General features: G+C 39.9%; 2 protein-coding genes across 3 annotated transcripts in view; one reads left to right on the top strand and one right to left on the bottom strand.

Annotated features, from left to right (window-relative positions):
* Positions 1-318: 318 nt before the first annotated feature.
* On the bottom strand, positions 319-19,248 carry edaradd (EDAR-associated death domain). Of its 2 annotated transcripts, none has more exons than XM_037783005.1 (6): positions 19,033-19,248; positions 8,927-8,985; positions 8,489-8,531; positions 6,874-6,947; positions 2,097-2,145; positions 319-1,380 (listed from the first exon to the last, which is right to left on the bottom strand). In XM_037783005.1, exons 1-6 carry the CDS (start codon positions 19,088-19,090, stop codon positions 992-994), a joined length of 672 nt encoding a protein of 223 aa, XP_037638933.1. In that variant the 5' UTR covers positions 19,091-19,248; the 3' UTR covers positions 319-991. The 2 variants fall into 2 exon arrangements, with proteins under 2 accessions (XP_037638933.1, XP_037638934.1); XM_037783006.1 differs by having other exon boundaries at positions 6,874-6,944; positions 19,033-19,245.
* Positions 19,249-25,511: 6,263 nt separating this feature from the next.
* The window catches only part of pdzd8 (PDZ domain containing 8), a 45,633-nt gene continuing 44,124 nt past the window's right edge, over positions 25,512-27,020 (top strand). Inside the window, exon 1 of the mRNA XM_037783001.1 lies at positions 25,512-26,610. Within this exon, the coding sequence (XP_037638929.1) occupies positions 25,733-26,610 (878 nt within the window). The 5' untranslated portion in view covers positions 25,512-25,732. The remainder of the gene's footprint in view (positions 26,611-27,020) is intronic.

The following is a 27,020-nucleotide window of genomic DNA, read 5'->3' as shown; positions in this document are numbered from 1 at the left end:
TTTCCTTTGTGCTTTGTTTGCTATCCAGACATATACAGTTAAATGTACATTAACAGACTACAGCCATGCTAACGGCTCTGTGAGGCTGTACTTATGCTAACTTGAACATGTTAACATGCACATGATGACAATGCTAACATGCAGATTTCTAGCAGGTATAATGTTTACTATGTTCACCATCTTAAAATGACGTATTAGCATGCTAACATTTGCTAATTAGCTCTAAACACAAAGTACAGCAGATGATGATGATGATGGGAATGTCACTTCTGTAGGACTTTGGTCATAAACCAAATTATTGGACAAATTAAAATTTTGACCTCATGATGACAGTCCAGAAAAATAAGAATTCATCCTGAGGGAAAAATGAATGCGTGCACCAAATTTCTTGGCAAACCATCCGATAGTTGTTGAGAAATTCCACTCAAAACTACAAATGTCCAACCTTGTGGTTGCGCTAGAAACCACAAGGAAAAGTCAGGGGATCACCAAAGTCATTAGGATGCATCGTTCAGGAACCATGAATGTCCATCCAATCCATCAAGTTAATGTTGAGATATTTCACTAGATAAGTGGAAACTTTGACCTGCTGGTAGCGCTATAGGAAAAGTCAGGGGATTCATTTTATTCAGAGTTATAGGATTCATGCTCCATGAATCATAAGATAAGTCTTTATTTAACAGGTATAATTAAAATCATGAATGTCAGAACTGACAGAACAGGCGGATTGGCCGTCAGGCAAAACAACATTGCCATCCATAGAACCACACCGCTAGCATGCCTAAAGTCTTGTAAGTGCTATACTGCCTGTAAGGTCCTGAAGCACCCAGCGATGCTGACATTCTCTACAGGAAGTTTTCAGTTGTTGGTCATGGTTTTATCTGTCGTTTAAGATCACTCGCTAAAGTTATTAACGATAAAAAGCTTATGAAGAAGAAGAAATCCCTAACAAGTACAACCCTGGCAGAGGAAAAATACACAGTCAAACTGGTTAATGAGTCTGTTGCCAGCGTGACGGCCAGTCCTTCTCTATCCAGCTCTGCAGCAGTCGCAGCACATCAACGCGCTGGTAGATGCGGCAAAGTTCAGTGAGCTCAGTGACCGTCTTCTGGTTGTAGCGCAGCAGGAACTCCTGGGTGGGGCTGTGGGACAAGGAGCCCTGGGTCTGGTGCTCCAGCAGGGTCAGTTCATCGTAGCTCATCCCCCAGCGACTTGCAAAGTTTTTCCAGTTTTTGATGGTGCAGTGGTTTGGATCCAGCTTGAGCCGCAATAAGTCCAGGAGATCCTTGTCGTTCATGAGGTCGCTGATCTTCGGAGGAGGCGCTGGGCAGCAGCACTTTTCACAGGGGCTGCTGAGGAACCGCAGTTCTTTGGGGTAATCTGAGCTCGGAGATGGACAAGGAAGATTGAGTTAGCTCAAGGGAAAGTGTACATTGCAATCTGCTCTGTATTGACATCAAATGTAAAATGTGATAGTTCTATTATTATCCACCAAACTGCTAGTAAAAATAATCGCAGATTTAAAAAGATAGCTAACCGCTAGCTTGTCAGAGAAGATGCACTTTTTGTGTGTTATTGGGAGGGGATGGTACTGACTACTCACTGGAACAGGCTTTGAGTATCTCAAACATCTTCCTGAGAGATGTCTAATCTTCTAATGTCTAATCTTCCTTACCAAACATGAAAGCAGCAGGACAACGTGGGTAAGAGCAAACATAGCTACTCAAATTGACAGCGCATACAAACAGGGAATTGAGCAGTATAAGTTGATGAGAACAGTTAAGTGTTCATCTGCGTGAGAGATGTGAAATTGCGCATTATGTCAAATTATTAAATTGTGTAATTTTCTGGTTTTACAATCTGTGCAAAGCAGTTGTTGCGCCATAATTCTTTTTCCGCCTAAAAACGTCACTGTTGCCGTCATTACACGGCATACACATTCATTATATTTTCAAAATGAAATGTCCTTTCCTGGCTGATGATGCTGGGAATATTTTTGGCAATATTTCATGTTAACAATCCACCAAGAATGAATGTGATTTTCATGCAGAATGATTTAGTCAAGATTTTCCCATCATTATAAGAAATTGATATACCTGGTGAAGTAGATGTTGGGCAGGTGCATTCTTCAACATCTTGAACAGGCTACAACACAGAGAAACACAAATTATTGCTATTAGTTACATCACATCCAGTGCACTGGTTTTCTTTCAAATGCCCAAACTCAATCGCAAACATGCCTGCAATATGAACACAATAGTAATTATTCTCCTCTCACACCTCATGCTTTACACTACAGAAAAGTAGTCAGCAAATTATACGAAACTTTATATCATAAAATAAATATATATCATGGAATGAAAAAACATTATTTCACAGGAAATTTTCTGTATTTTTTAAATGTTTTTTTAGATAAACCAATGAAATGTCTGTAGATTTACAGATATTTGCAGTCATTTAAAGGTTTACTGTTAAAATGATGGCGTCAGATCAGTCTCAATATTAATGAAGCACACAAAGGATTCACAAATGTATTTTGTGATTTAAATATAAATGATTCCACAAAAATATTTTTCAATGCACACAAAAATAGTTATCTTTGTATATAAATGTCAAAAAAAATAAATATAAATAAGATTCACAAATATATTTCTGATGCACACACAAATATTTCTTGGTTTAAATAAATGTAATAGAAATCCACAAATATATGTATTTAAAAGTATTTGCAATTATCATCAAAAACACATTTGGATGTTGTTACATTTATATACAAACTGTTGAACCTGCATTTACAAACTGCTTGTCACGTCTGAACTTCACTTGTGTGGATTTTTGAGGCTGTGAATTGGTCAAGGACAGGAGGAAAACCAACCCACGGCGTTGTGTTATTTTACACTAGTTGGCTACTCATATGGGGGGTGGGGGTTGCGTTCCCCACTGACATTTGCATAAACGTAGTCGGCCAATCAGGACATGCCTACCGAATACGTGCCTCCCACAGTATATAACGCGGCGTCCATGCAGCGCCCCCTGGTATCCCACACCCTCTTCAGCGAACGGCGCTGGAGTGTCAGGGCCCCCTTCGTAGAGGGCTCCGCCTGTGCTTATAGAACTACCTTCGTTCTCACTCACACAGGCTGGATGTACGCCCTGCCGTGCTATCAAGTCAATCTAACCACACTGATCCAGATCGGCTAAGGATTAGACACCGCAGCAAGTGATATCCTGTCTCAGCTCTCACAGCCACCAAACCCTCCATTAACAGGAGGCTGGCCTGACTGGGGCCGACATGGAAAAGGGCTGAGCTGGTAATGACCTCACCTGCAGCAGCAGCAGACCTCTCGTCAGTGTTTCCTATCTCTTTTCTCGCATGTGGGGGTAGATGAAAGAAAAAAACAGACACAAGAGTACTCCCTCCACCAGGGTTAAGCTGTACTGCTCTTTATTTCCCCTGAGGTAATACAGTCAGACACCTAGTTTTTATTAATTTATTACGTCGATCTGTGATAACACCGCAACGGAACCAAAACGAGGGGTAGCAGCGGAACAAACTGAGCTTACTTTGAGGTCCTTGAACGCCTCATAGACAGCTTATCTGTAACATCATTCAAAGCCCCAATACCGGATGAGGTGTGCTTTCTCAGCCTCATGCCGGCAATAGCGTTCACACAGCCTCATGCCACCGGCTCTGTACACTTACTATATGTCAGCGTGACTGTGCCGGGTGCCCACTGACTCTTTTGCCGGAAGGTACATTTTGAACAGATAGAAAATGTGCGATTAATCACAATTAAATATGTTAATCGATTGGCAGCCCTACTATTTACTATTAATAGTAAATCAATAGTAAACCCCCAAGTCCAACCTTCGCATCTTCGGGAACAGAGCCTTCTTCATGGCAGCTCCCGGGCTTTGGAACTCACTCCCCCAAGACAGTCAGTTCATCAATGTGTGTCTGTCACGTTGTCTGTTGTTTTTCCCACCATTGCCGCTCAGTGTAAAGCAACTTTGCGACTAGAAAAACGCTATATAAATTCATTTATTTTTATTATTATTATTATTAGTAGTAGTAGTAGTAGTAGTAGTAGTATTAATAAAACTATTAATACCGCACAGTAAAAGTCCTGCGTTCAAATGTTTACTTCAAGTAAAGAGTGAAAGAGAGGTATTATCAGCACAATGTGCTTAAATGTACTAATAATCTGTTCAAGGTGAAGCTTTCAATTCTAATATGATGCTGGATAGTTTACTGACTAATAATGCATCATATTTTAATTGTTATATTTTGTGAGTCAAATTGGAATCTGCGACGTAAGCAGTAACATTTCTCTGTCAGGTAAATGTAGTACTGCAATGTTTTCCTCTGAAGTAGAAGTACACAGTAAGTAGTATACAGTTGAGTTGCATATTTTGCTTTGGGGGCCTTTCGTAAGTTATTTCAGGGTACAATGAGTTAGAATAGTAACATAATTCGATGCTTTTCATATCTAAACATAATAATACATCTACAGCTGTTTGGAGCCCTTAGTTGGGGGGAACCAGAGTGTATTTCACCGGTGTTTATGACCGTGAGTAGCCGTGACTTGGGTGTGTGATGCGGCTTTGTCATGGTACCAAGAACCAAGGACACGCAGTGTCAAGTGTGAAGTTGTTTGTATGGTTCTCAAGAGAGCTGCAAGCAGCAACACCACAGGCCAAACATCCAGCCCGTTCTGAACAGGCATGTTTTGAACGGGCACTACACTATTGTAACTATAAAGTGAGTTGCCAAATTTCCACTGGTGGAGCCGCTGTACGGAGCCGGGGATGAAGACTGGATTTGATAAGCAGCTAGCTAGCATACATGAAAACAGATAAACCAGTTTATGTCACATGTTATAAATTAATTAATGCCTACATTTTTTTAATGTTATTTTTGGTTCATTTAATGGCATATTTGTTTATTTATCGAGTAATTTAAAAAAAATGTATTATCATTTTTTTATTTTGGCAGGTTCCGTCCTCTATACATGACGCACTTTCACTGGCTTCTGTAAGTTAAACATGTTTCAACAAATGCCACGTTGCACACTACGGTGCATCGAGGCCAGACAGAGAATCAAGACGCTACGCCTGGAGGGACGTATACGTTTTACTGGTGATGACTGGACCGACTGGAATGGACAAATTCAAAACACTACTAACTGCATGGTTATTTTCAACAATGCTGTCTTTTACAAAGCTACATGACAGAGACTGATGTTAACACTCTCTCTGCCTCCTGTGTTCCTGCTCTGTTATTAGCAATACTCACATCTGCACCTGCAGTTCACCGGGACAAAACCACATCCTGTACGTTCACAGTCTAAATTAGAAAGTACTCACAGAGTGTGTAGCTCTGCCAAGGTACAACATAATTCTCTACATTTGGTAGTTCTAATAAGAGAACAAAATATGATAATATGCATTTAGATCCAGATCTGCATCAAAATACACAGAACTGATGGCGATTGCTGATTGGTTGATATGGCGGTCATATATTTAGAGAATACTCCAAATATATTATTTAATGCACAGACGTTTTGAGTCGAGCTAGGACAGCGTTCTAATTATTAAACATCATACCACATGTGCGGTGGCAGTAATACATACTTAAACCTAATGATTTAAATGAGGATTTTTCATATTTGACATGTTTTTTATGAAGAACCACAGGGGACCGAGAAACATTTCTATTGATTGTTTATTTCACTAGGCTGCTATTGTGATTTTTTTTTTTATCTCATTGGCTGTTTATTATGACGGATGTGGAACAAATGTATATTATTCTGGAGGCTAACAGTAACTGCCTGTCTGTGGCGATATGAATGGAGTATAGAATTTAAACAACATTTGCAATGTAAATAAGCAGGCTGTCTCTTCCTGAATTTATTTGATGTTAACAATAAACACTTCTAAGACAGGGAAACTGTCTCTTACCTTTCTGACTTCTTTCGTCTTCCAGTAGTTATAGTTATGACCCAGTTTCCCTGCCTTAGAAGTGTTTATTGTTAACCCATAAAATAGATTCAGAAGCATGTTTATTTATATTGCAAATGTTTTCAAGTTTGTTGGAGAATTGATGTGAAAATGGCATGTCTACAAAAAAAGATTTGTCATGAATCTAAGAAAAAAAATGGTATTGCATCTACGCCCAACAGTTTAGTAGTTAAGCGCCGAAAACTAAGTAGATCATGAACGGTACCAAAAAAGTGATCAGTTCTTCCTTCGTCCATGGCCTAAATTCCCTGACATGTATGACGTAGTTTTAGTGCTATCCTATCCTAACTAACACCCCAGCAAAGATGTTGATATAAATCACAGGAATATGATGACTTTTTTAAATCTTTTACAACATTCCTGTTCATGCCTATGTGCTGAGGTTGCATTTTCTTTAATCACATGAACTTCACATAGTAGACGGTTTAGTTTCAGTCCAACATGGCGACGCAGGTCAAACATGCATCAGTGGTCAACAGTGGGAATCATCTGATCTGGCTTCTCAGCCAAAGAGAGTCTTCAATACTATTGATTCATATATTACATATTCATGTTTATGAATGACAGTAGCTGTAGGTGAAAGGTCTACATTGTGCTTGCTTCCTACAGGTGGAACAGTTTGTGGTTACCTCACTTGTGTAAGAAAGAAGGAGAGAAGGAAAGTTTGGAGGGCCTGAGTGGGTGAAAGTGAAACCAAGCTTTATTTGTCACTTGTGTGACATCATTCTGTGTAAATTACGTTTATTTTTAGTGATGTCTGTGACGCCTGTGGAACTGAGTCTCTGTGAAAGATGACGATAAAGGGACTAAGACGGTTCAAACACAGGCTGGATCAAAGGTGGTAATACTGACCTGTCTTATTCTGTCTGAGGAGGGAATCAGGTATCCAGAGGGCATGGAGCTCAGGTGGAGTGTCACCGCATCTGCTGGAGACACATTACTGACATCAGTGTATTCTGATAACTAAAAACATTGCAGGAATATTAATAATCACTGACAAATATGCTTTTTTTCACAATGACAGAAGACACTTCAAAATGTACTGTAAATTCTCAAATAGAGACGTGGTCTAAGTTTACCTCAACAGCAGAGAGAGAGAGGCCTAAAAATTACATTCCCATAAAACTAAAGGTATTTTCGTCCATGTAAGGAGGAGCTCTGGGTCTTGGTGGTGGACGGACGGGTCCGACAAACACAGGACTTTCACCCAGGAGACTGCTGTTCATGTCCCGTGTGAAACCAAGGCAGCGTTGACTTATTTCAATTCACGTCCATGACGTAAATAGCGGAATAAACATAGCCTACTTATTTAAAGCCAAACTATGGTGTTTTACTAAACCTAAACAATTAGTCTTGTTGCATTTTAGTTTAGTTTTGTTTCAATTCACAACATGAACCACGTGTTTAAAACTGCTATCCACAAATCAAGAGAAAACATGGTTCCCTCGAAACGTAATTGAGAATGCAGTTCAGTTGAATGGGAACATACCAGTTGCCATTTGGTACAGGTTTAAGTTACCACGTTACCCAGGCCTTTATTTCTAATTACCTCCGCCAAGGCCAAAGGCCTAGGAAGGAGGTTATGTTATCACCAGCGTTGGTTTGTTGGTTTGTTTGTTGGTTTGTCCGTTTAGAGGATTACTCCAAAAGTCTGCAATGGATTTCAATGAAATTTTTTGGAGGGGTGGGGTGTGGCACAATGAACAATCCATTCGATTTTGTGGCGATCCGGATCATGATCCGGCTTCGGGAATTTTTTTAATAACTCCGCTCAGCCTGTGCATTAACACCACAGGCTTTAAGACATGCGCAGTGTAACTGATGACGCATTCATGACGCGTCACCCTGCCTCTTTCCTTCTGACAGCAGAGAGAGAGAGCGGGGGGTGGAGGGAGAGGGGAACACCTGTAGATTCACATTAAACTCGGTGAAATTACAGTTGAGTTCGACCAAAGCACACTAGGTGATTGTTGGAAAGAGTAACTCGAGAGAGTAGCTCGGCAGAGGTCTGCGCTCTCCGAGTGGGAAAGTGGCTGCATGTCCGCGACACTACACGAAGCATCGTGGCTGCTAAGTTAACGGTCCCAGAGGGGTGAATTGGGGACTCAGTTGTCTGTTGTGCTCATACGCTGCAGCTCGCGCACCGCTGCATGCCAGGCACAAATCTTGTCAGTTAACGGTTAATAAGCGGTTAACGAGGGACGGTTATCGGTTCTGAACATTTTTCAAAATTAGCATCCCTACTTCCTACACAAATGTTTCACATTAGATTTAGTGCTGTGGAAATACATAATTCTGAATTTACCACGTGAGCTATTATATTACAGGTATTCACCCATAGCCCCCGCCCCCGCCTCCCACCATGCCTTTATTTGTTTGCACCGGCCACTCTGCCTTTTATTGATTTGAGAATTGACAGTATGTATGATAGAAGTAGTATGTCCATATACAGTATGTCCTTATTTACCGTTAGGATCTGTCACCTGCACTGGATAATTGGCCTCCAGGGACTGTGGGAAAGAGACAAGGGGCAGACAAGAAAATATTAGAAAGAAAATGAATAAAGCTAAAGAGAGAAACCTGCCCTGTTAACCCGTTTTCACGGGAGCTTTTGTATTCTGTTCATAAGACTGAGGCAATACTCAAGACGTAGTCTGCGACTGTGGAAGAAAATGACTCTCTTTGTGTGCAAAGATCAACCTGCTACGACCTGTTCTCCAATGAGCCCTCGGGCGCTACCAATCACAGCATAGTGTGTTCAGTTATGGTACATTTCTTAGCAGATTACTGTAAGACTCTGTTTTCTGAGGAAGAACAATGAGAAATCAGTGTAAAGCAAACTGGATAGAAGGCAAGTCAAGACAAACACACGAGTAGAGAAAAGAAAAAAAGAGAAGTTGCTTACAAATTCTGCCACAAAGCTGGTGGTGTCTGTGTCCTCCACAGGTTCAGAGCTGCTTCTGTCTGTTACAGAAAAGGAAAATACTTCAATATTTGCGACGACATGCTGTCACCTCTATACATTTCATCCACTTCCTACTTATCACCTAACTATCAGCTGCAGAGATGCACAGAAAAGCCACTTCCTCCAAGCAACGAGTCTGTTCTGGTATGTGAGAATGATGTAGTTTGGACATGTTCATGTAGGCAGTAAAACTGGGTAGTAATGACACATGGTGATCATTTACAGGAGGTAAACTGCTTTATGTCATTATCCTATTTTCATTTAAGCTGCATTAGACTTTGCCAAATAAAAAAAGTGTGAAGTTTAGGTGTGTTTATCCTCCACTTCATTCCTGATAAAAAAAAACAGCTTTTAGTGCATGAAAGCTTCTCAGAAACAATGAAATTACTGTTCAGCTCCAACATGGAAAACTCTTAACTCAAATGCCCTCAGCACTGAAAAGGAATATTTCTAACAAGCACATTCACGGATGAGTTGGGAGAGCAGCACAAAGGCAGCTTTTCAGCTCCAGAAAATACCTGAACGGGGCCTTCATCGGTCCACGTCACTGTAAAGCCATTGTATCCAACGGGCTCCAAATAAAGAACTCATCTGGCCTTTCTTGGGTTACACTCTATGACGATGAAACTTTTTTTTGCATGGGGAACTAGAATTAGGATTAAGTGATCAGGTGTAAGCAGGCTGTTTCCTCCATACAGCTTTCAAGGTGTTGTTCACCTGAGAGAGAGCAGTCGTCTATGTAGGTCACGGAGACAGTGTCACCAGCCTGTACATCAGCCTCAGACTCAGTCAAACAGCCTGGTTTTAACTGATATAAAGTTTGGATTCTGGCATACCAGTCATATTGTCATACATGGTACAACCAGTTGCAGCTAGGCATCGACTGGGTACCGAGGTATTGGTTCTCGTGACATCCCTAGTCACGATAACTACTTCTGATGGACGATATATTTTCCCAGAAATAATTGCGATAATCTTCATTCAAGTTGTGTTAAAATTATTGTTATAATATCGTGTCGAGATCATGATCCCAATATCGTGTATCGTATCGTGAGCTGTGTGAATCGTACCAACCCTACTGTAAAGTGATAAAATGACGTCTTCTCACATGACCTGTGACATCGGCGTTCGAGCGATCAAAAATTCCTTCGCAATTTAGCGTCACATTAGTTTGAGGGTTATACCACCCGGATTTGACGCAAATCCGATAAACTCTCTAGGAGGAGTAAGTAAAAGTATGCATAAAATACATGAAAAACGCACAAGATAGCCGAATTCCAGGTAGGCGGAGCCAATGAAACCCAATGAGAAATATGTCTGAAATAATGAGCGGCAATTCTAGGCAATGTCGGCTGAGTAAACCCAAAAGGTCATTTTAGGGTTATTAATGCTTTCCTGATGGAGTGTCTATAATCCTCAAAGTCCAAAACAAAGATCTTTGTTTCAGTCAAGGAATGCAGACGTACCTTAACAAACACGGTAAACACAATCATTTACTGTACACAAAAGGGGAAATACTGTAAGTTTTCTGCTTTTTTTCTGTTTTCTGTCTGCTGTATTTCCCAAAGCAGCGGTTACCTGCATTCGTTACTCAATTGCAACCACGTTCACAGAAAGTAAATGTTCGTAACGCAGTAGTTTAGGGAACAGACGGCAATCCGCTGTGCAAATGTTGATATTATGAAAAGCTGGTTTGCAAAATGCTCTAAATCAAAGGTAATCGGTGGGTAAAATTATCGTTACTTTTTATAATTCAGTCATCAGTAATTCCTAAAAGCTTCCCACATACATGAGCACTCATGACACAGACACTACTCTTTCTATCGAGACACACACACACACACACACACTGTAGGCCTAATATGGTGTTTTCCAGTGTATGGTTGCATTTCCTGCATTGCCACATGATTTATTACGTGCACTTCAACTATCTTATCTTTCTGATTATGGAATCAAACTTTTTCACTTTTTTTTTTTTGAAACAACACAGAGCACAGGTGACAGACAGCGCTGTAAATCCATTAGAGGGGAAATTAAAGGTAAATACCCAGTTCTGTAGGCCAGCCCACACAGGTCTACTAGGAAATGTTGACATGTTGCACTTTGCTCCAATGTTGCGTTCAGTCACTCTACTTCTATGGTCTATATTTGTCTGTGTTAGTTTCGGGGGGAATATGAGCGCGGAATCAATAGTTCACATCTGACTGACATGCTGAACACACTACATGCTCGCTTGTCTGTATGGGCACAAAAATGTGTCACTAGAAACTGAATTTGTCTTGTTTAACTTGAATTGAATTGAATTGAAAAACTGAATCTGAATAGAATAATTTGAAAATAAAATGTATTAGTTTGGAGCTGAATTCCAATAAACTTGAAACTGAACTGTAACATTTTGAAACTTAACTCAGTTGCTCTTAAACTTTATTTAATCCTCACTGAGGATTCAACGCTCTGTATACTCTACCACATTCAGTTCTCATCAGAGCATGTGAGCGGAGAACAAGCGAGCGCAAGGATTCTCGATGGAGTGCAGAGCGGATTTAAAAAAAAAAAAAAGACACGCTCCATTTTCGCTCTGGTACCTACAGTACCTGCTCACACCATGAGTTCAAAGCATGCCCGAGCCCAACCCAGAGAGCATCTACCACACTATTTTCTGTCAAAAATCACCTGTTGCAAGCTTGACAATGGAGTTCACAAAGTACTTTCGAAAGGAAGCTGAGGAGCGAGCGGTGAGTGATTTGAGCGGTTTTGAGTAGTAATATAAAAGGCAAGAAATTGCTCACTGTGATGGGTTACCTATCTCAATCTGGTTTTCAGTAAAGTAAAGGTTGCTTGGAAGGTAGAAAAAAACAAACTAAAAAGTGATCATATGCTTAGGGAAGTAATGTCAATGCAGTAATGTAAATTGTGGGTGATTTCTAGTTAATGTGCTCACAAATGCAAAACAACCAGTGCGTAGCTAAACATTGCACCCCTGGGTGGTATCCCCCCCTTTAAATATAGCAATTAAGTATTAGGACTTACAGCCAGTTACACAATTATCAAGTGTAAGTCGAACCCCAGCTCAGTTTGAGCATTGTTTCTCCCTCTCTGGGAATGCAGGGGCATGTGACTGCACGCTCTGGATAAAGTTCAAGAGATGAAATATAAACCACATCATAATACATTGCTAAGGGCCATAATTCCACACAGGTGAACAGCTTTTCTCTCCATTTTGACCACCCATGTCTCCCATGAGGTAAAGCACAGTTTCTATGCACCCTGTGTAGTGGGGCTGTGAGTTTGTTTTCCACACATGAATTGAGGTGAATGACATGCCAATACCTGACCCAGGCCACGGCGAAGTCTAGACTGAGAGCAGCTATATACAAACACACTGTACAAACTCTCTGCTACATGTGTGACATAGCTGATAGTGGGTGGTAAGTGTGTCTGTCTCACTGTGTGTGTGTATTCAGGATTAAACAGGTATATTAATGCTTATATTACCTCTTTAATGACATATAATATATGAATATCACACGAAAACATTCTACAAAAACTGACTGTACTTTTTTGTAGAAAAGAAGAAGTAGGGATGTTAATAATTAACCGTTTAACCGACATTAAGCATTTTAACTGATTAACGCTATCGGTTAAACGGTTAAAAGAAATATTAATAATTAATTAAAAAGCTGAGCAAAACTCAGAGGAGCGGCTTGTCAGTTTAAGGAGAAAAGTTGGTCCACCTTAACAGCCCACCTTAAGAGGCAGAGCCGGAGTTGCAGGATACAGGAAGTTGGCTGCGGTCTCTCGAGCTCGCTTGAGCGAAGCGGAGCTGAGGAGTTGTAGCATTTATCCAGTGACAAATAAACTGTACACGCACTGTCTGCTACACCTACGTTCACAGCTATAACGCCACCAACAACCTCACACTCACCGCCGCCACACACACACACGGTCTGTCGGACACTCGTTAAAGTTACGCCACGCTGACAGACTGTATGTGTGTGCGGCGGCGGCAAGCACGAAGCCACCGGCAATGCTAGAGCTGCTAACGTAGCACAAACACACACAATGTTTGTCGGACACTCGCTAAAGTTACGCCGGGCAGACACACATCTGACTAAATGTGCGGTGGATACTTTTACTGGGAAAGTGGCACAGTTGCTGCTAAGTAACAGTCCCAGACGGTGAACTGAAGACAGTGAACGCAGCATCGCGGCTGCTACAGTAGCTCTCCTGACGGTGAACTGGAGACAGTGAACGCAGCACCGCGGCTGCTACAGTAGCTGACGGTGAACTGGAGACTCAGTTGTTTGTCGTGCTCATACACTGCAGCTGGCACACCGCCGCTTACGTCGCACTAATCTTGTCGGTTAACGGTTAATAATCGGTTAACGAGGGTCGGTTATCGGTTTAGAATTTTTTCAAAATTAGCATCCCTTACCGTTACCGTGACATAACATTACATATACAGTATATTATATATATTAAGTGATAGAAGATTTTGTCTGTATCGCCCACCCCCATCTCTGTGTGTTAATTACACAGCTGGATTCAGTATGTAGTTAGCTTAGCTTAGCTTAGCATAAAGTCTCTTTCCAAATTTTGGATCTAGTTTGTTTAATCCAAGATAAATATAAATATGACAATTTGGTGGGAGTTACACGTGCTGAAATTATTTCTTGACGAACAATTGCTGAGTGCACAGCTTCACAGAGGCTTGCTGTCACAGTGAGGAGTAGCCAGGTTTGGTACCATCATGGTCCTGTATAGAGACCAAAATACAAACCTGTGATCATACGGTGATCACCACCGATCATATCTGGCAACCCGTGCTGCTATCAAAGATGTTGCAGGGAAGTGCTGGGCAGATGGTTGTTAGTCAATAAATAAACACCTACAACGTCTACAGAAAAGACTTCCTTCAAGTTTCAGTGAACAGATCAACTTTAAACCAAACATATCTCTGTTGGTACAAGCCAATAAAAACCCATATTAGTCAAACCATAGACCTGTAGTCAAAAATCTATTTAAGTAAAGTTCAACAGTTTCAAGACGCTGTGTTGGAAAGGTCAAGGAAAAAGGTTGAAACAGAAGTGACATCTGATTGGCTTACTGGTACTAATGTCACAGCTGCAAACCCACATGTGCCATCATTGGAAATGTGTTATCTGACTTGACTTTGCTGCTGTAGTTCTGACATCAGCTGTGGTATGGCAGGGCGAAAACAAGTCTAGTGCTATAAAATAAGTAAAAACTTATCACAAATTCACTCTGAGATCTACAGGCAAACAGATGTTGGGGGTAACATGGCCTAATTCCACTGTTCTCAATCTTTGTTACTTGATAATAATTATATAATGTTTGCTGATGTATTAACATTTTCACATGGTGTCCAAATAAAGAAAAGAACTTCAATAAAACATTGCAGCAGACAGTTTTAACTGGACTAAATCTCCACATCCTGGCTTATAGTTTAGAGATCAATTCAAGATTGTTATTTGTTACTGTATACTTGGATCAGACAAACTCGCAGCGTGTCTTAACACATGATCATTATCCAAACACAGTGTGTGGAAGTGGTTTTGGTAACTACCGGCAAAGTCGGTTACACTTAAAGGAAATAATATGTCATGCCATGAGATCATGTTTGCTCATGAGCCGAGACAGCAGGCTGGATGTACACGTACGTGAGTATGACACACAATCAAAATATAAATGAGAAGTAGAGAAGTTGTTCAGCAGTACGAGGCCTAGAGAGAAGTTGGTTTACTACAGAATCTAAAGCCTTTGACTCTCATCAAAAGCAACATGGAAAACATTGGAGAGCTTTTAACGATTATCACTGAAAACGAGAATAAAAAGAAAGTGTACAATCACATGTTCAATGAACAACACATCTATGAACATTGTTCATAGTGTTGCCTCTAACGAATCACTGAATCATACGTAAACAATACCTTCTCTACTGAGTGTCGAGGAAGGAATAACAAGACAAAAGTGAGCATGGCTCACATACTGTACCCCTGCTCACTGCTTGACCCCTACTAAAGTAGGGCCAAAGGTTTTGCCCTTTTGGAACTAATGGCATTAATCTATTGAGCACAATCTAGCTTGTTATTATCAAAAATGTTGGCCACCCTGGACTCTTAATCCCCAAAAGGCAAAACTAGACCACACTGTCAACCATCAAACCAAATGTGAAGTTCCTAAGTGAAATAGTTTCCAAGTTGTACTCCGGAAACAAAATTATGACATGCTAACGGAAGGACAGACAGAAGGACGAATACGGTCGCAGGGGTATAATAAAGCACCCTTTTAGAAGGGTTTATTATTTATTATTTTAATTTAACCTTTATTGAACCAGGCAAGTTATTAAGAACAAATTCTTATTTACAATTGTGGCCTGGCAAAGCTGGTTTAGCTAAAAGTTGTCATCTTTATTAGGCCTAATGGTTACCCATAATTTACTAATGCCGTATAGACCAGTTATAAGGCATTAATAAAGAACAACTTTTGGATTTGCCACCAGGGTTGAAGCCACACAACTTGATCTCATGGGAAGACATATAACTAAAATTTAACACCATGTTACAGTAAAGTTTTAAGCAAAAAAAAACACTTAGTTAAGTTTAGGAAAAAACATCATGGTTACACTTAAAATAAGCACGTAAACTAAGTAAAATACATACTCAAACAACGTAACACCAGCGCGGAAAAACACTTACATAACTTCAAAAAAACTCAACAACACTACGGGACACAAACACCAGTCTCGAACATGGGCCTCTTGGTTGAAAGTCCTGTGTTTGTTATTTAGTATTTTCCAAAACAAAAGTCCTACATACATACTTGGCAGTATATGGAGAAGCTTTTGAAACGTGTTCCTTTAATAAAATTCTCCACACACAAACAGCTAACGTCTGTACAGGCAGATTGGCTTTCAAAACAACACATTCTCACTCCCAATGCGTCTAACAGCACAGCGTGTCAATATACGCTCGTTACATGCATAGTATCCCTTTCAAAATAAACTTCCGTTCTCACAGGAAGTTAAGTTTAGGCAACAAAACCACTTAGTTAGGGTTAGGAAACGGTCGCGGTTGACGTTAACTTCCCTGACTAGCGACTCACGTGACAAAATAAGTCTACGTTACTTTTTAGTTTTTCGTATGCGTTTTTTTAATCTGTCATCCGATAAAAAAACGTTGATGTCTGATGTGTTTATTATTCTATTTGTTGCAAAAATTTGCAGTAAAAGACAAAACGGAACTAATTGCGTGGGTGCGATGGATAGAGCTAGTCCCAAACGGGGCATATGAATGAATGACATTAGAAAGAAGCTATCGTTCAGCTGCCTAGAGCTCAATCGCTGCTGTTACACATTCAACCCCGGTTCCAAGCTGTTCTGCAGTCACCTGTCACAATCTATCCTTAAATTATGCATCTTTTTCCGTATTCTTTTATTTCTTTATCATAAAGGGCTTTGTGCTGAGAGACAACGTGAACATTTATCATGCTATTTTGGATGATGACGTTTGTACGGACGGTGGCTCTGAGTGGTCAAACAACCCTCTTTTGCCTTTTTGACGGATGTGAAAAAAGCACAGAAAATCGAACCTGTTCCGAAAATTTCAATGACGGACGAAAGTTTCAGTCGGTAGACGGGATTGACACAACGAACTGAGACTGATGTCTCAGCCGGATTTGGAAAAACTAGTCCATGCATTTATCTTCTTTGCTGGTTTTCCTAAAAAATCGATCAGACAGCTGCAGCTGATTCAGAACCTGCTGCTGCTAGAGTCCTCACTAAGACCAAGACAGTGGATCATATCAGTCCAGTTCTGAGGTCTCTACATTAGCTCCCTGTCTCTCAGAGAACTGATTTCAAAATACTGCTGCTGGGTTACAAAGCACTAAATGGTTTAGGGCCAAAATACATTTCTGATCTTCTGCTATGTTATGAACCATCCAGACCTCTCAGGTCATCTGTTCCTAGAGTCAGAACTAAACATGCAGCAGCAGCATTCAGTTTTTATGCACCAAATATTTGGAACAAACTCCCAGAAAACTGCAGGACCAACTCCAACTCTGAGTCCTTTTAAATCAAAGCTTCAAACTTTCCTGTTTGCTGCTGCCTTTTATTAAACCAAATAATCATCTTATACTGCACTATATCTTCTACTCTTGTGTGTTATATTCTATTTTAGCTTCTCTTCTAGCTTTTATTTTTAGCTTTTTCTTATTTTTTCTAATTTTTAACGTTTTTATGACTGTTTTAATTATGTCTTAATGTTCTTTTGCACTTTGTCGCAATGTTCTTGAATGTTTGTGTAAAGCACTTTGAATTGTTGCTGAAATGTGTGATACAAATAAAGCTGCCTTGCCTTGCCTAAAGATGCAACAATGTCTGACAAAAATGGGTGGGTTGAGTCATGCTCTTGGGTAAAACCCCTTCAATTCCCCTCCTTGATCACACGGTTTGTTTTTCTTTTTTTTTAGTTCATCAGGGGTCTCACTTTTTTACTTTTTAAGACAAAAGCAAAAGTTAGTAGGGGAGACTGGGGACAGTTGCAACAGGTCTTATTCCTCCTATCAGAATCATGCTACAGGGATGACACTCATACTGCACATGCTCAGTCAGACCCTCCCCCCACCAAGAACACAGGAGACACATACAACATCTGTGCTGCATTTATTGAGAAAAAAAAACGTGTTTTGGAGGTATGAAAGAAATTTTTTCAAGATCTGTAATTTTGTCATACTGTTTTGACCTTTATTTATTTGAATTTATCCAAACTTACTCAGTTTGAATCATTGTTTTGTGGACTTCTAAGTGACATGGTTAACAAAGTCAGTCTGTTTAGCTAGCACATGGTGTTATGTTGTTGCAACCGTCCCCAGGCCAACCATATTAAAAACAGGCAACACAACAGTGTTTTTTTACATAAAAAAGTAATTGTGGGGTACATAAAATGATAGTTCACCCAAATTGATATTGCTTTTTTCAACATACACAAGTCATTGTGAGGTAAGAATAGTTTACACCAAATACAAATTTGTATTGCTTTTTTTTGTTTTGTTTTGTTTTTACAAAAAAAAGATTATGTTAATAATGTTTACATTTATACATGCACAAGACATTGTGATGTACATAATAGTTGGAGTTATTAACGTAATAGCATTATTATTTTGTATTAATGCACATATTATTGTAATGGTCCTTTAGCAAATAATAAGTCATTATTGATTGTCAGACAGTGAATAAATCATTTAAAAGTAGATTTTGTTTTTAAACCAGTTGCAGTTTGTACAATAAAAGTTAATAAGTGAAATTTTAATGTATTTTTTTACATGTTGCAACTGTCCCCAGGGGTTGGGGTGAGTTGCAACATCTGACTTCTTCCATTCAAATAAATATTGTGAACCATATGTAATCATCATCTTTAAATGGTATGGGTAATTAGCAGCACAGATGTAAGTTTAATATATAAACATTTCTGTTTGGTCCAGTCCAGACAGTCTCTGAGTAAATGAGAGAAATGCTATAAAGTGTTTCAACCGTCCCCAGTCTCCCCACTCATCTCCAATCATACATTTGACGACTCAGTCTGTCAAGATCACTCGATTATAAATAGGTCCACTGGGTTAAAGGTAACGGGTTTTCCATTATTAGACTGAGGGAGTTTCTAAATTGTGGAAACTTTCTTGACTGTGGTTGCAGACGGCTAAGCAGGAAACACTTGCTGTTTTTTCCACAAACTAACGGTGCTAAAATTAAAATGTGTCTATTGAGGTAATAAATATATATATATATATTAATATTTTAATATAATAATAATAATAATTGTTATTATTATTATTATTATTATTCATAATTATTAATATAATAATATTTTAAATGATCAAAACAAAATTGTGTTGTCACAAAGAAAACAAGATAAAATTAGGATGTGTCAGAGTGAGCTAGTAGTGTAAAACACATGAAGATAAATGCTATTATGATTAACTACTGTATATTATGTCTATAAAGACAACTTGAATATTTCACTCACCAAATGATTCCTTAAACGCCCTCAAACTGCTCATCTTTGAATCCGTGAGGTCTCCCATGCAGGGAGATGTATCAGGGTGGGATATAAAGTATCTATAAACCGTTAACAGATTAAAAGAAGCAGTAATCCTTCACTGGGAGGCAGGAGGAAGCGCCGACAGCAGCCCAGCGGCGGCAGCTCACAAAATGAAACACCGAGAGATGAGATGAGAAGGTAGTCTACCAGGAGCAGTGCTGCCTTCAAGGGCCCCCCGGAAAAGTCAACTATATCAGCTTCCGGAGGCGTTAATAGGCGACTACTTGTCAGTGTCAAGAAAGGAAAAGATGAATAAAAACAAAACAAAAAACATTCGGGGTCTGCTAAACAATAGCAATACATTTGAAAAGTCTAAACAATTTAAAAGTTTTAATCAATTTAGAGTTTTAAGTTTTCAATCTTAGTCCAATATGTTTTAAAATCAGTATCTTTAAAAATAAAGGGTGTTCTTTTAAGCCATATCATTTTATCTATATAATATTTTGCTAGGATGATAATCAAATTAATTATGTAAATCTCACGAAAAACTGGGATTGTTGACGATGAGTAATATCTCAATCTTTGTTAGTATAATATCTTTTTCGAAATGTTTTGAGAGATTCTTCTTCAAATGAAACCAAAAAGAAGTTGCATGAAAACAATCTACAAACACATGTTCAATAGTTTCCCCTTCACAATTGCAAAAAAGTGCATCTATTGTTAACAGTTACGAAGAACTTGCAAATATTATCTTTAACAGAGTAGTACCTGTGTGTACAATCTTAAAAATAAACTCCTTGATTTTATTTGGAATTATATATTTATGAGGTAACAGAAATATAGTGTTCCATTGTTTTCTATTTTAAATATAACCACCTATATTTACATATGGGAGTAGTAATATGTTCATAAAGCATTAGTACACTTTTTATCAGATACAGAAACCCCATTAAAGTAAGTTGACGTTCACTGAAGGATAGTTCATCGAGACATATGTTTTGTGCTTAAGACACTATATTGTTAGGTATTGATCTGATACGTTTATTCGTTGTATAATTTATAATTTATTTTTATATTAGTTTTATACTGTAAAATATTTTTTGCAGAATTGTAAGGAAAAATCTGAACATGTAATTAGATTGTATTTTGAAATAAAACATTGTAAATTTTAAAAAAGCGCTGTAGACCTGCTTGCAGGTTTAAGTGCAGCTTTAAACCATTCAGTCTAATAGCAGGACTGAAACACTGAACATTATGCAGATGCTTCAGCCATGCCTCTTTGATTCAGAGTATAAAGTAACCTATAATTGGCCTACTTTAGAGTACATGATGCAGGTTATTTCGACAAATAATGGATGGATTGCTATAAAATTTGGACATTCGTGGTCCCTGAAGAATGACTTTGATCGCTACTAGACTTTTAACCAGCGCCACCAGCAGGTCAGTTCATGCCATGACAACTTCTTTGTCTTAAAAACGTAAAGTTCTGTGTCATAATACCAGATATTAAAATAGAAATGGCCCACCTTTTTTTTTAAATATGTATTATTATTATTATTATTATTATTATTATTATCATTATTATTATTATTATTATTATTATTATTATTATTATTGTTATTATTATTATTATTATTGAATTTATTGTATTACAAGTTTCCAATGCATTATTTAATTGTGCTTGTCTGATATGTTTATTATTGGCAAAACTAGTGTTTTTTATTAAATTATAGATTTGCTGCTATGGTTTGGAAAATTCTTTTTATTCCTTTTTTTTTTTTTCAAACATAGCATAACAAACATAACAAAACATAACACCGGTGCCATAATACAAGAAATTGTGTCTTACATTTAACATTTAAATTAGCTGTTCATTCATGTTCCGTGTTCACAACGTTCAGTGTCATTTTCACTGTATAAACTTAAATCCAACCATGATGTTTTTTCCTAAACCTAACTATAGTGGTTCTAAGGCCTAAACCTAAAATGAGGCCAAGGGGCGTGATGAAGCGGTGGTATGTGACGAGTTGAGAGGAGAACATGTTGGTTTATACCTACCCAAACGTTTCATATAAAATAATAGTAATATCTCAGTTTTATATGTGTTTACCACCTTATGTTAAAACTTTTTTTGCAAAGTGGACTACACATTTTTAATTCCGTGTTTTAAACATACCTATTTTCCCCTAAATTCATACAGGCTCTCCCTAATCTTTTAACAACCTCTGAATGCAGTTAGGAAGCAAACGATTTTGTGCTTTTTTTGTGCAGTTTTAAGATCAAATAGATCACAAACTTTTAAAGCATGTAAGTGAATAAATAGTGCATTGGTTGGTTTGTAACAATCCGATCAATTTACAAGTCTTATAGCTCTCTTCTTGTGTAGCATGAAAATGTAATATATGTTTCTTTCCACACAGTAGGTAATGTGGAACTATGAGTAAACACCGCTGTAGTCAGGAAGGCCCAGCAGAGACTATACACACTGAGGCGCCTAAAGACCTTTGGACTGAAAGCACAAATCCTCAGGGACTTCTACCGAGGCACCATAGAGAGCCTCCTGACGGGCTGCTTCACCACCTGGTATGGCAACTGCACCAACGTGGACCGTAAGGCGCTGGGAAGGTATAGTAGGTGTGCTCGGCCCAACACATCACTGAGTGTGAGCTACCCAGCCTGCAGGAGCTGTACACCTAGCGGTGCCTCAGGAAGTCCCTGAGGGTCATTAAGGACACCACACACCGGGCATCACACCAGCAGACTGAGAAACAGTTTTTTCCTCCAGGCCATCAGACTTTTGAACAGATAACTCATACAACACTCTCTCTTATACAAACAAGTGCAATAAACAAGTGCAATACTTCAATCAATGCAATATGTGCAATATAAAAAAATAAAAAAAATGCCTGTGCAATGTTTTTATAGTATGCAACCTCTACTGCTCCCATATATATATATATATATATATATATATATATATATATATATATATAGGCTTCTATATTTACCATATACCAAGTATTTCCTTTATTATTGTACTGTATGTTATTTGTAAATACACATTTTTTTTTATTCTATTACTATAAATTTATTTTGTTATCGTTGTGTCGTTTTTTATTATTATTATTATTTTATTATTTTTTATTTTGCTACTTAACTTACTGTTTTCTTAATGGAGCTTCCCAGCAAAAAGTATTTCACACGATTGTACTTGTATAACCAGTGTGACAATAAACATCTTGAATCTCGAATCAATGCAATATAGCCTATATATTCAAAATATCATTTGTTTTGTATAATATTGGAATGATTTTAGACATTTTTGTTTTTACATTATTTATGTGTGGTTTCCAACATAAGTTATGATTAATTATTACGCCCGGAAATGTAACACTCTTTCTATTTCAACATCATTTATCATCATTTTTACTTTACTATTGATTTGCCCATTACCAAATATTATAAGCTTTGGTCCGGTGCCCCACCCTCTTTACACTTTCCTTTGACCATTCTTGACTTCATTCTCTCATTTCTCTCTCTGTTTGTGCACACAGCCCTGCAGTCTCATGCCATTTTATGGGGATTGGTAGGGCGTTCACCTGCTGATCAGGATCAACCGGCACACATCTTACGAAGACAATGAGATTCATCATTAAGAACACAGGTACGAACAATTCTGCGGTTTAAGATTGCGTCAAGAATCTGACATAGACTTTTCTTTAAGGTAAATATGCAGGTGTCTGTTTCTGCAGAGACCCTGCAGCCCTCTACCTGTACTTTCTCTTTTCTTCTTAATTCGCTTTATTCGGGACGCTGCTGGCCTTCACCCAACAGCATTTGGGTCCCACGTGGGGGTGAAACCCGTTCAGGTGGTCAAATATCATCACTTTGTCACGCCCCTTGACTCCTGATACCCAGGCACAACAGTCAGATACAAAACAGCCGTATTCCACGGATGATAACAGGTTGTGTTATGTGCATGTGTTCCAGTGATCCCCCGGCTCCTCTGCCTCTCATCTGCTGTGTGCAGAGTGCTGCTATGATCTGTGTGTGTCAGTTGTTTGACCGAGGGCGGAGATGAGCTACACACACAGACTTTGGCTGCATTCATTCAAAATCCGGCAACTCGGCATCGTCCCGCAGAGTTATGCAGAGTTAGCTGTGTGTTTATTTGTGTTTTAGAACGTAACCGCCGGGAAACGATCAGAAAATAACGTTTTATTTCTCTGATCCACTGCTTTGTTCTCACTAACGCCGCTCTCTCTCTTCATTCACTCTATAGCCCGCTCCACCATCGATGCTCTCTCTCTCTCTCTCTCTCTCCAACTTTGAATGCTGTGTGTTTACAAACAGCAACCGACAACAGCTACACATTATACCAAATACTTTACAAACAATTTAATAACAAACTCGAGGGGGATATTGGTGAATGAGGCCCTATGGCTGTTAGTAGTTGTTGTTGGTCTTGTTTAAAGGACTAGTGTGTAACATTTAGGGGGATCTACTGGCAGAAATGGAATGTAATATTTCTAAGTATGTTTTCTTTAGTGTATAATCACCTTATAATAAGAATGCGCCACTTATATCTACATAGGGAGCAGGTCCTCTCTCCACAGAGTCCACCGTGTTTACAGTAGCCCAGAAAGGACAAACCAAACACTGTTAACTTTTCCTGCTTAGCCCTAAGTCGATAACGTTACTCCCTGCCTTTGCCGCCGCTCTCTCTCTCTCGCTTCACCACTCACTTCCCATGTGCACACACACACACACTCTACACACTGGCTCTGCTCCAAATGACCTACACTACTCCCGCAACAACTGGCTCTAGAGAGGGACATTCACGTCGGCCACCGTAGCTCTCCAACACGCTTGGCACACGGGAATGACTTCAGTTGTTTGCAATCTGCTCACCTCACCGCTAGATAATACCAGATCCTTCACACTGGATCCTTTTAATATGCTGAGCTAATATGTGCTAATGTCAGCTGTCACTTGTTGTCACAATAACTATTCACGTATTCTGCAGCCTGATGGAGACACCAGTGTCAAACTCAGCCATTTATCTGTGTTTTACACACTAACTGGCAACTTGATCACTGACGACACAGAGATACCACGATAGGCTATAAACAAAACATTAATTTTGGACCGTCAACATTTTTAAAATGATTAATTCACAGTTACATTTTCTTTTGTTCTTTTTTTGAGGAAAAGCCATACTTTTATTTGGCACCTTTCTATAAGCTCTGTGGTTGTAGCCTATTTTTTTTTTTAATTATGCGTGTACATAAAAATGTTATCAATAGACCTCTAAAATGGACTAATTATATATGACTTGGACTCCTATAGCTCCTTTCTAGTCATCCGACCACTCAAAGCTCTTTACACCACATGTCAGCATTCGCACACACATTCATACACTGATGGCAGAGGCTGCCATGCAAGGTGCCGACCTGCCCCATCAGGGTCTAATCTACATACTCATTCACACACCGATAGCACAGCCTTCTGGAGCAGTTTTGAGTTTGTGTCTTGCTCAAGGACACTTAGACATGTGGACCATCCGCTCTACCTGTAAGCCACAGCCACTACCCCTGTTGTATGTCAAAACAGCGAGAGAAATATCATTACAACATGAAAATGACTTGTTAAAATAAGAAAAACTGCTCATTTGCCAGCAATATGCTGCCATATTTATGTGTTAAGCTCTCTTTGTCATCAACAAAAGACTGAAGGTCCGACATAAAAAAAGTCTTTTAATCAATTTGAATCATTTTTTATTAGGATATCTAAATCTTTAAAATTGTATTACTCACTTTTAAAGCACTACTTGGTCTGGCCCCAGAATACATAATGGATCTCTTAACACCCCATATGTGCCTGTACGTGGTCTGAGATCATCTGATCAGCTACTTCTTGCTGTTCCCAGGTCCAATTTTGTGACGAGAGGCGATCAGGCTTTTACTGTCAGGGCTCCCAAACTCTGGACTGCACTTCCTACAGAGACTTTTTAAAACACTTTTTTTTAGGATAGCATTCCTATAAGTATAAGACTGCATTTAAATATACGTACAGTATGTATGCATCTGTTTTCTGGACGCATGTGTACATTTATACATATATATATATTTGTTTTTATCAACTTTATGTTCTGTGATGTTCTGTTCTAGCAGTTACCATATTTTGTACTTTATTTATCTGATTTTATTATCTTGTGAAGCACTTTGGAACATCTGTTTTGAGTGCTATATAAATAAAGTTATTAGTAGTAGTAGTAGTAGTAGTAGTAGTATCTAAGAAGAAAATTGGACATAGTTTGCTGCAGCAAGTCGCTTGCGGTCACAGACTTTCCCCCGAGCCAAGCTGGAGATAACGGATGACATATCCTGCTGGATAAGGTCAACTGAAACAGGTTTTCCCCCTAGTAGACAAGGTGATAAATCCAACCCACCATGAACGCATCAAAACGAAACACACTCTGCCTTCCGTCATCACGCACGGCGACGTGGATTCGCCTCGTCCAATCAGGTGCGGAGCCCGCAGCTCAGGAACGAAGCAGCAGATGATATGGCAGCTTTGAGAGCGACCAGGTGGAACTTGCTTTGTTAAAAACACACGGGCTTTAAAAAACGCGTGAGATTATGAAAACACTCCGTCTCGGAGACGACGGCAGCAGCGGCTCGACATGATTTACTTAATATTGATCTCCGCGTTGTCCGGGGCCGTCGTCACGCTGCTGTTCCAGTTCCTGCTGATCTACCGGAGGAGCCCGGAGCCCGCAGGCAGCAGGACGGTGCAGTACGTCAAAGTAGTGCCTGATAGCGCGCTGAAGGATTACTTTAATAACACCCAGCATGCAGAGCCAGGCCAGCAGCAGCAGGACGGCTCGGCAGCAGCTAAACCAGAGGCCGTGTCCAGCCGGCAGCAGGAAGCGGCTGTCAGCAGCAGCGGCAGCCCCAAACAACAACCTCCTCCTCCTCACAGCGACGGAGACGAGGCCAAACCAGAAACGTGCAATTTCCTAAATGCCATCTTCTTGTTCCTGTTCAGAGAGCTCCGCGACACCCCTGTGGTCCGACACTGGCTCACCAAGAAGATCAAGGTGGAGTTTGAGGAGCTGCTGCAGACCAAGACGGCAGGTCGCCTCCTGGAGGGACTCAGTCTCAGGGACGTGTCGCTAGGCAACTCTCTGCCGGTCTTCAAAGCCGCCAGACTCATGAAGCCGGTCCCCCTGAACGAGGACGGCATGCCCGACGAGCTCAACTTCGAGGTGGACATCGAGTACAGCGGCGGCTTCCACCTGGCCATCGACGTGGAGCTCGTGTTCGGCAAGTCCGCCTACCTGTTCGTGAAGATGAGGCGCGTGGCGGGCAGGCTGAGGCTGCAGTTCACGCGCATGCCCTTCTCCCATTGGTCCTTCTCCTTCCTCGAGGACCCGCTGGTGGACTTCGAGGTGAAGTCCCAGTTCGAGGGCAGGCCGCTGCCGCAGCTCACCTCCATCATCGTCAACCAGCTGAAGAGGGTCATCAAGAAGAAGCACACCTTGCCCAACTATAAGATCAGGTAGGCTCCTCTCACACACACTACTGAAACTAAACTACATACCCAACTACAAGATCAGGTAAGGGTCCTCTCCTCTCCTCTCACTCACACTACTCTGAAACTAAACTACCTACCAGATCACAAGATCAGGTAGGCTCCTCTCACACTACTGAAACTAAACTACCTACCAGATCACAAGATCAGGTAGGCTCCTCTCACACTACTGAAACTAAACTACCTACCAGATCACAAGATCAGGTAGGCTCCTCTCACACTACTGAAACTAAACTACCTACCAGATCACAAGATCAGGTAGGCTCCTCTCACACTACTGAAACTAAACTACCTACCAGATCACAAGATCAGGTAGGCTCCTCTCCTTTCACACTACTCTGAAGCCAAACTACCTACCAGACCACAGTGATGCTCTT

Source organism: Sebastes umbrosus, chromosome 10 (genome assembly GCF_015220745.1).
Source record: "Sebastes umbrosus isolate fSebUmb1 chromosome 10, fSebUmb1.pri, whole genome shotgun sequence".
NCBI classification, from domain to species: Eukaryota; Metazoa; Chordata; class Actinopteri; order Perciformes; family Sebastidae; genus Sebastes; species Sebastes umbrosus.
This window is presented reverse-complemented; position numbering and strand designations above follow the sequence as displayed.

Bases quoted from the DNA above. Each gene is read 5' to 3' on its own strand.
- edaradd (XM_037783005.1), bottom strand. From the start codon at position 19,090: ATGGGAGACCTCACGGATTCAAAGATGAGCAGTTTGAGGGCGTTTAAG. The intron at 8,532-8,926 runs GTAAGCAACTTC...TCTTTCCCACAG, and splicing joins CCAGCTTTGTGGCAGAATTT to TCCCTGGAGGCCAATTATCC. The intron at 6,948-8,488 runs GTAAATAAGGAC...ATGTGTCTCCAG, and splicing joins GCAGGTGACAGATCCTAACG to CAGATGCGGTGACACTCCAC.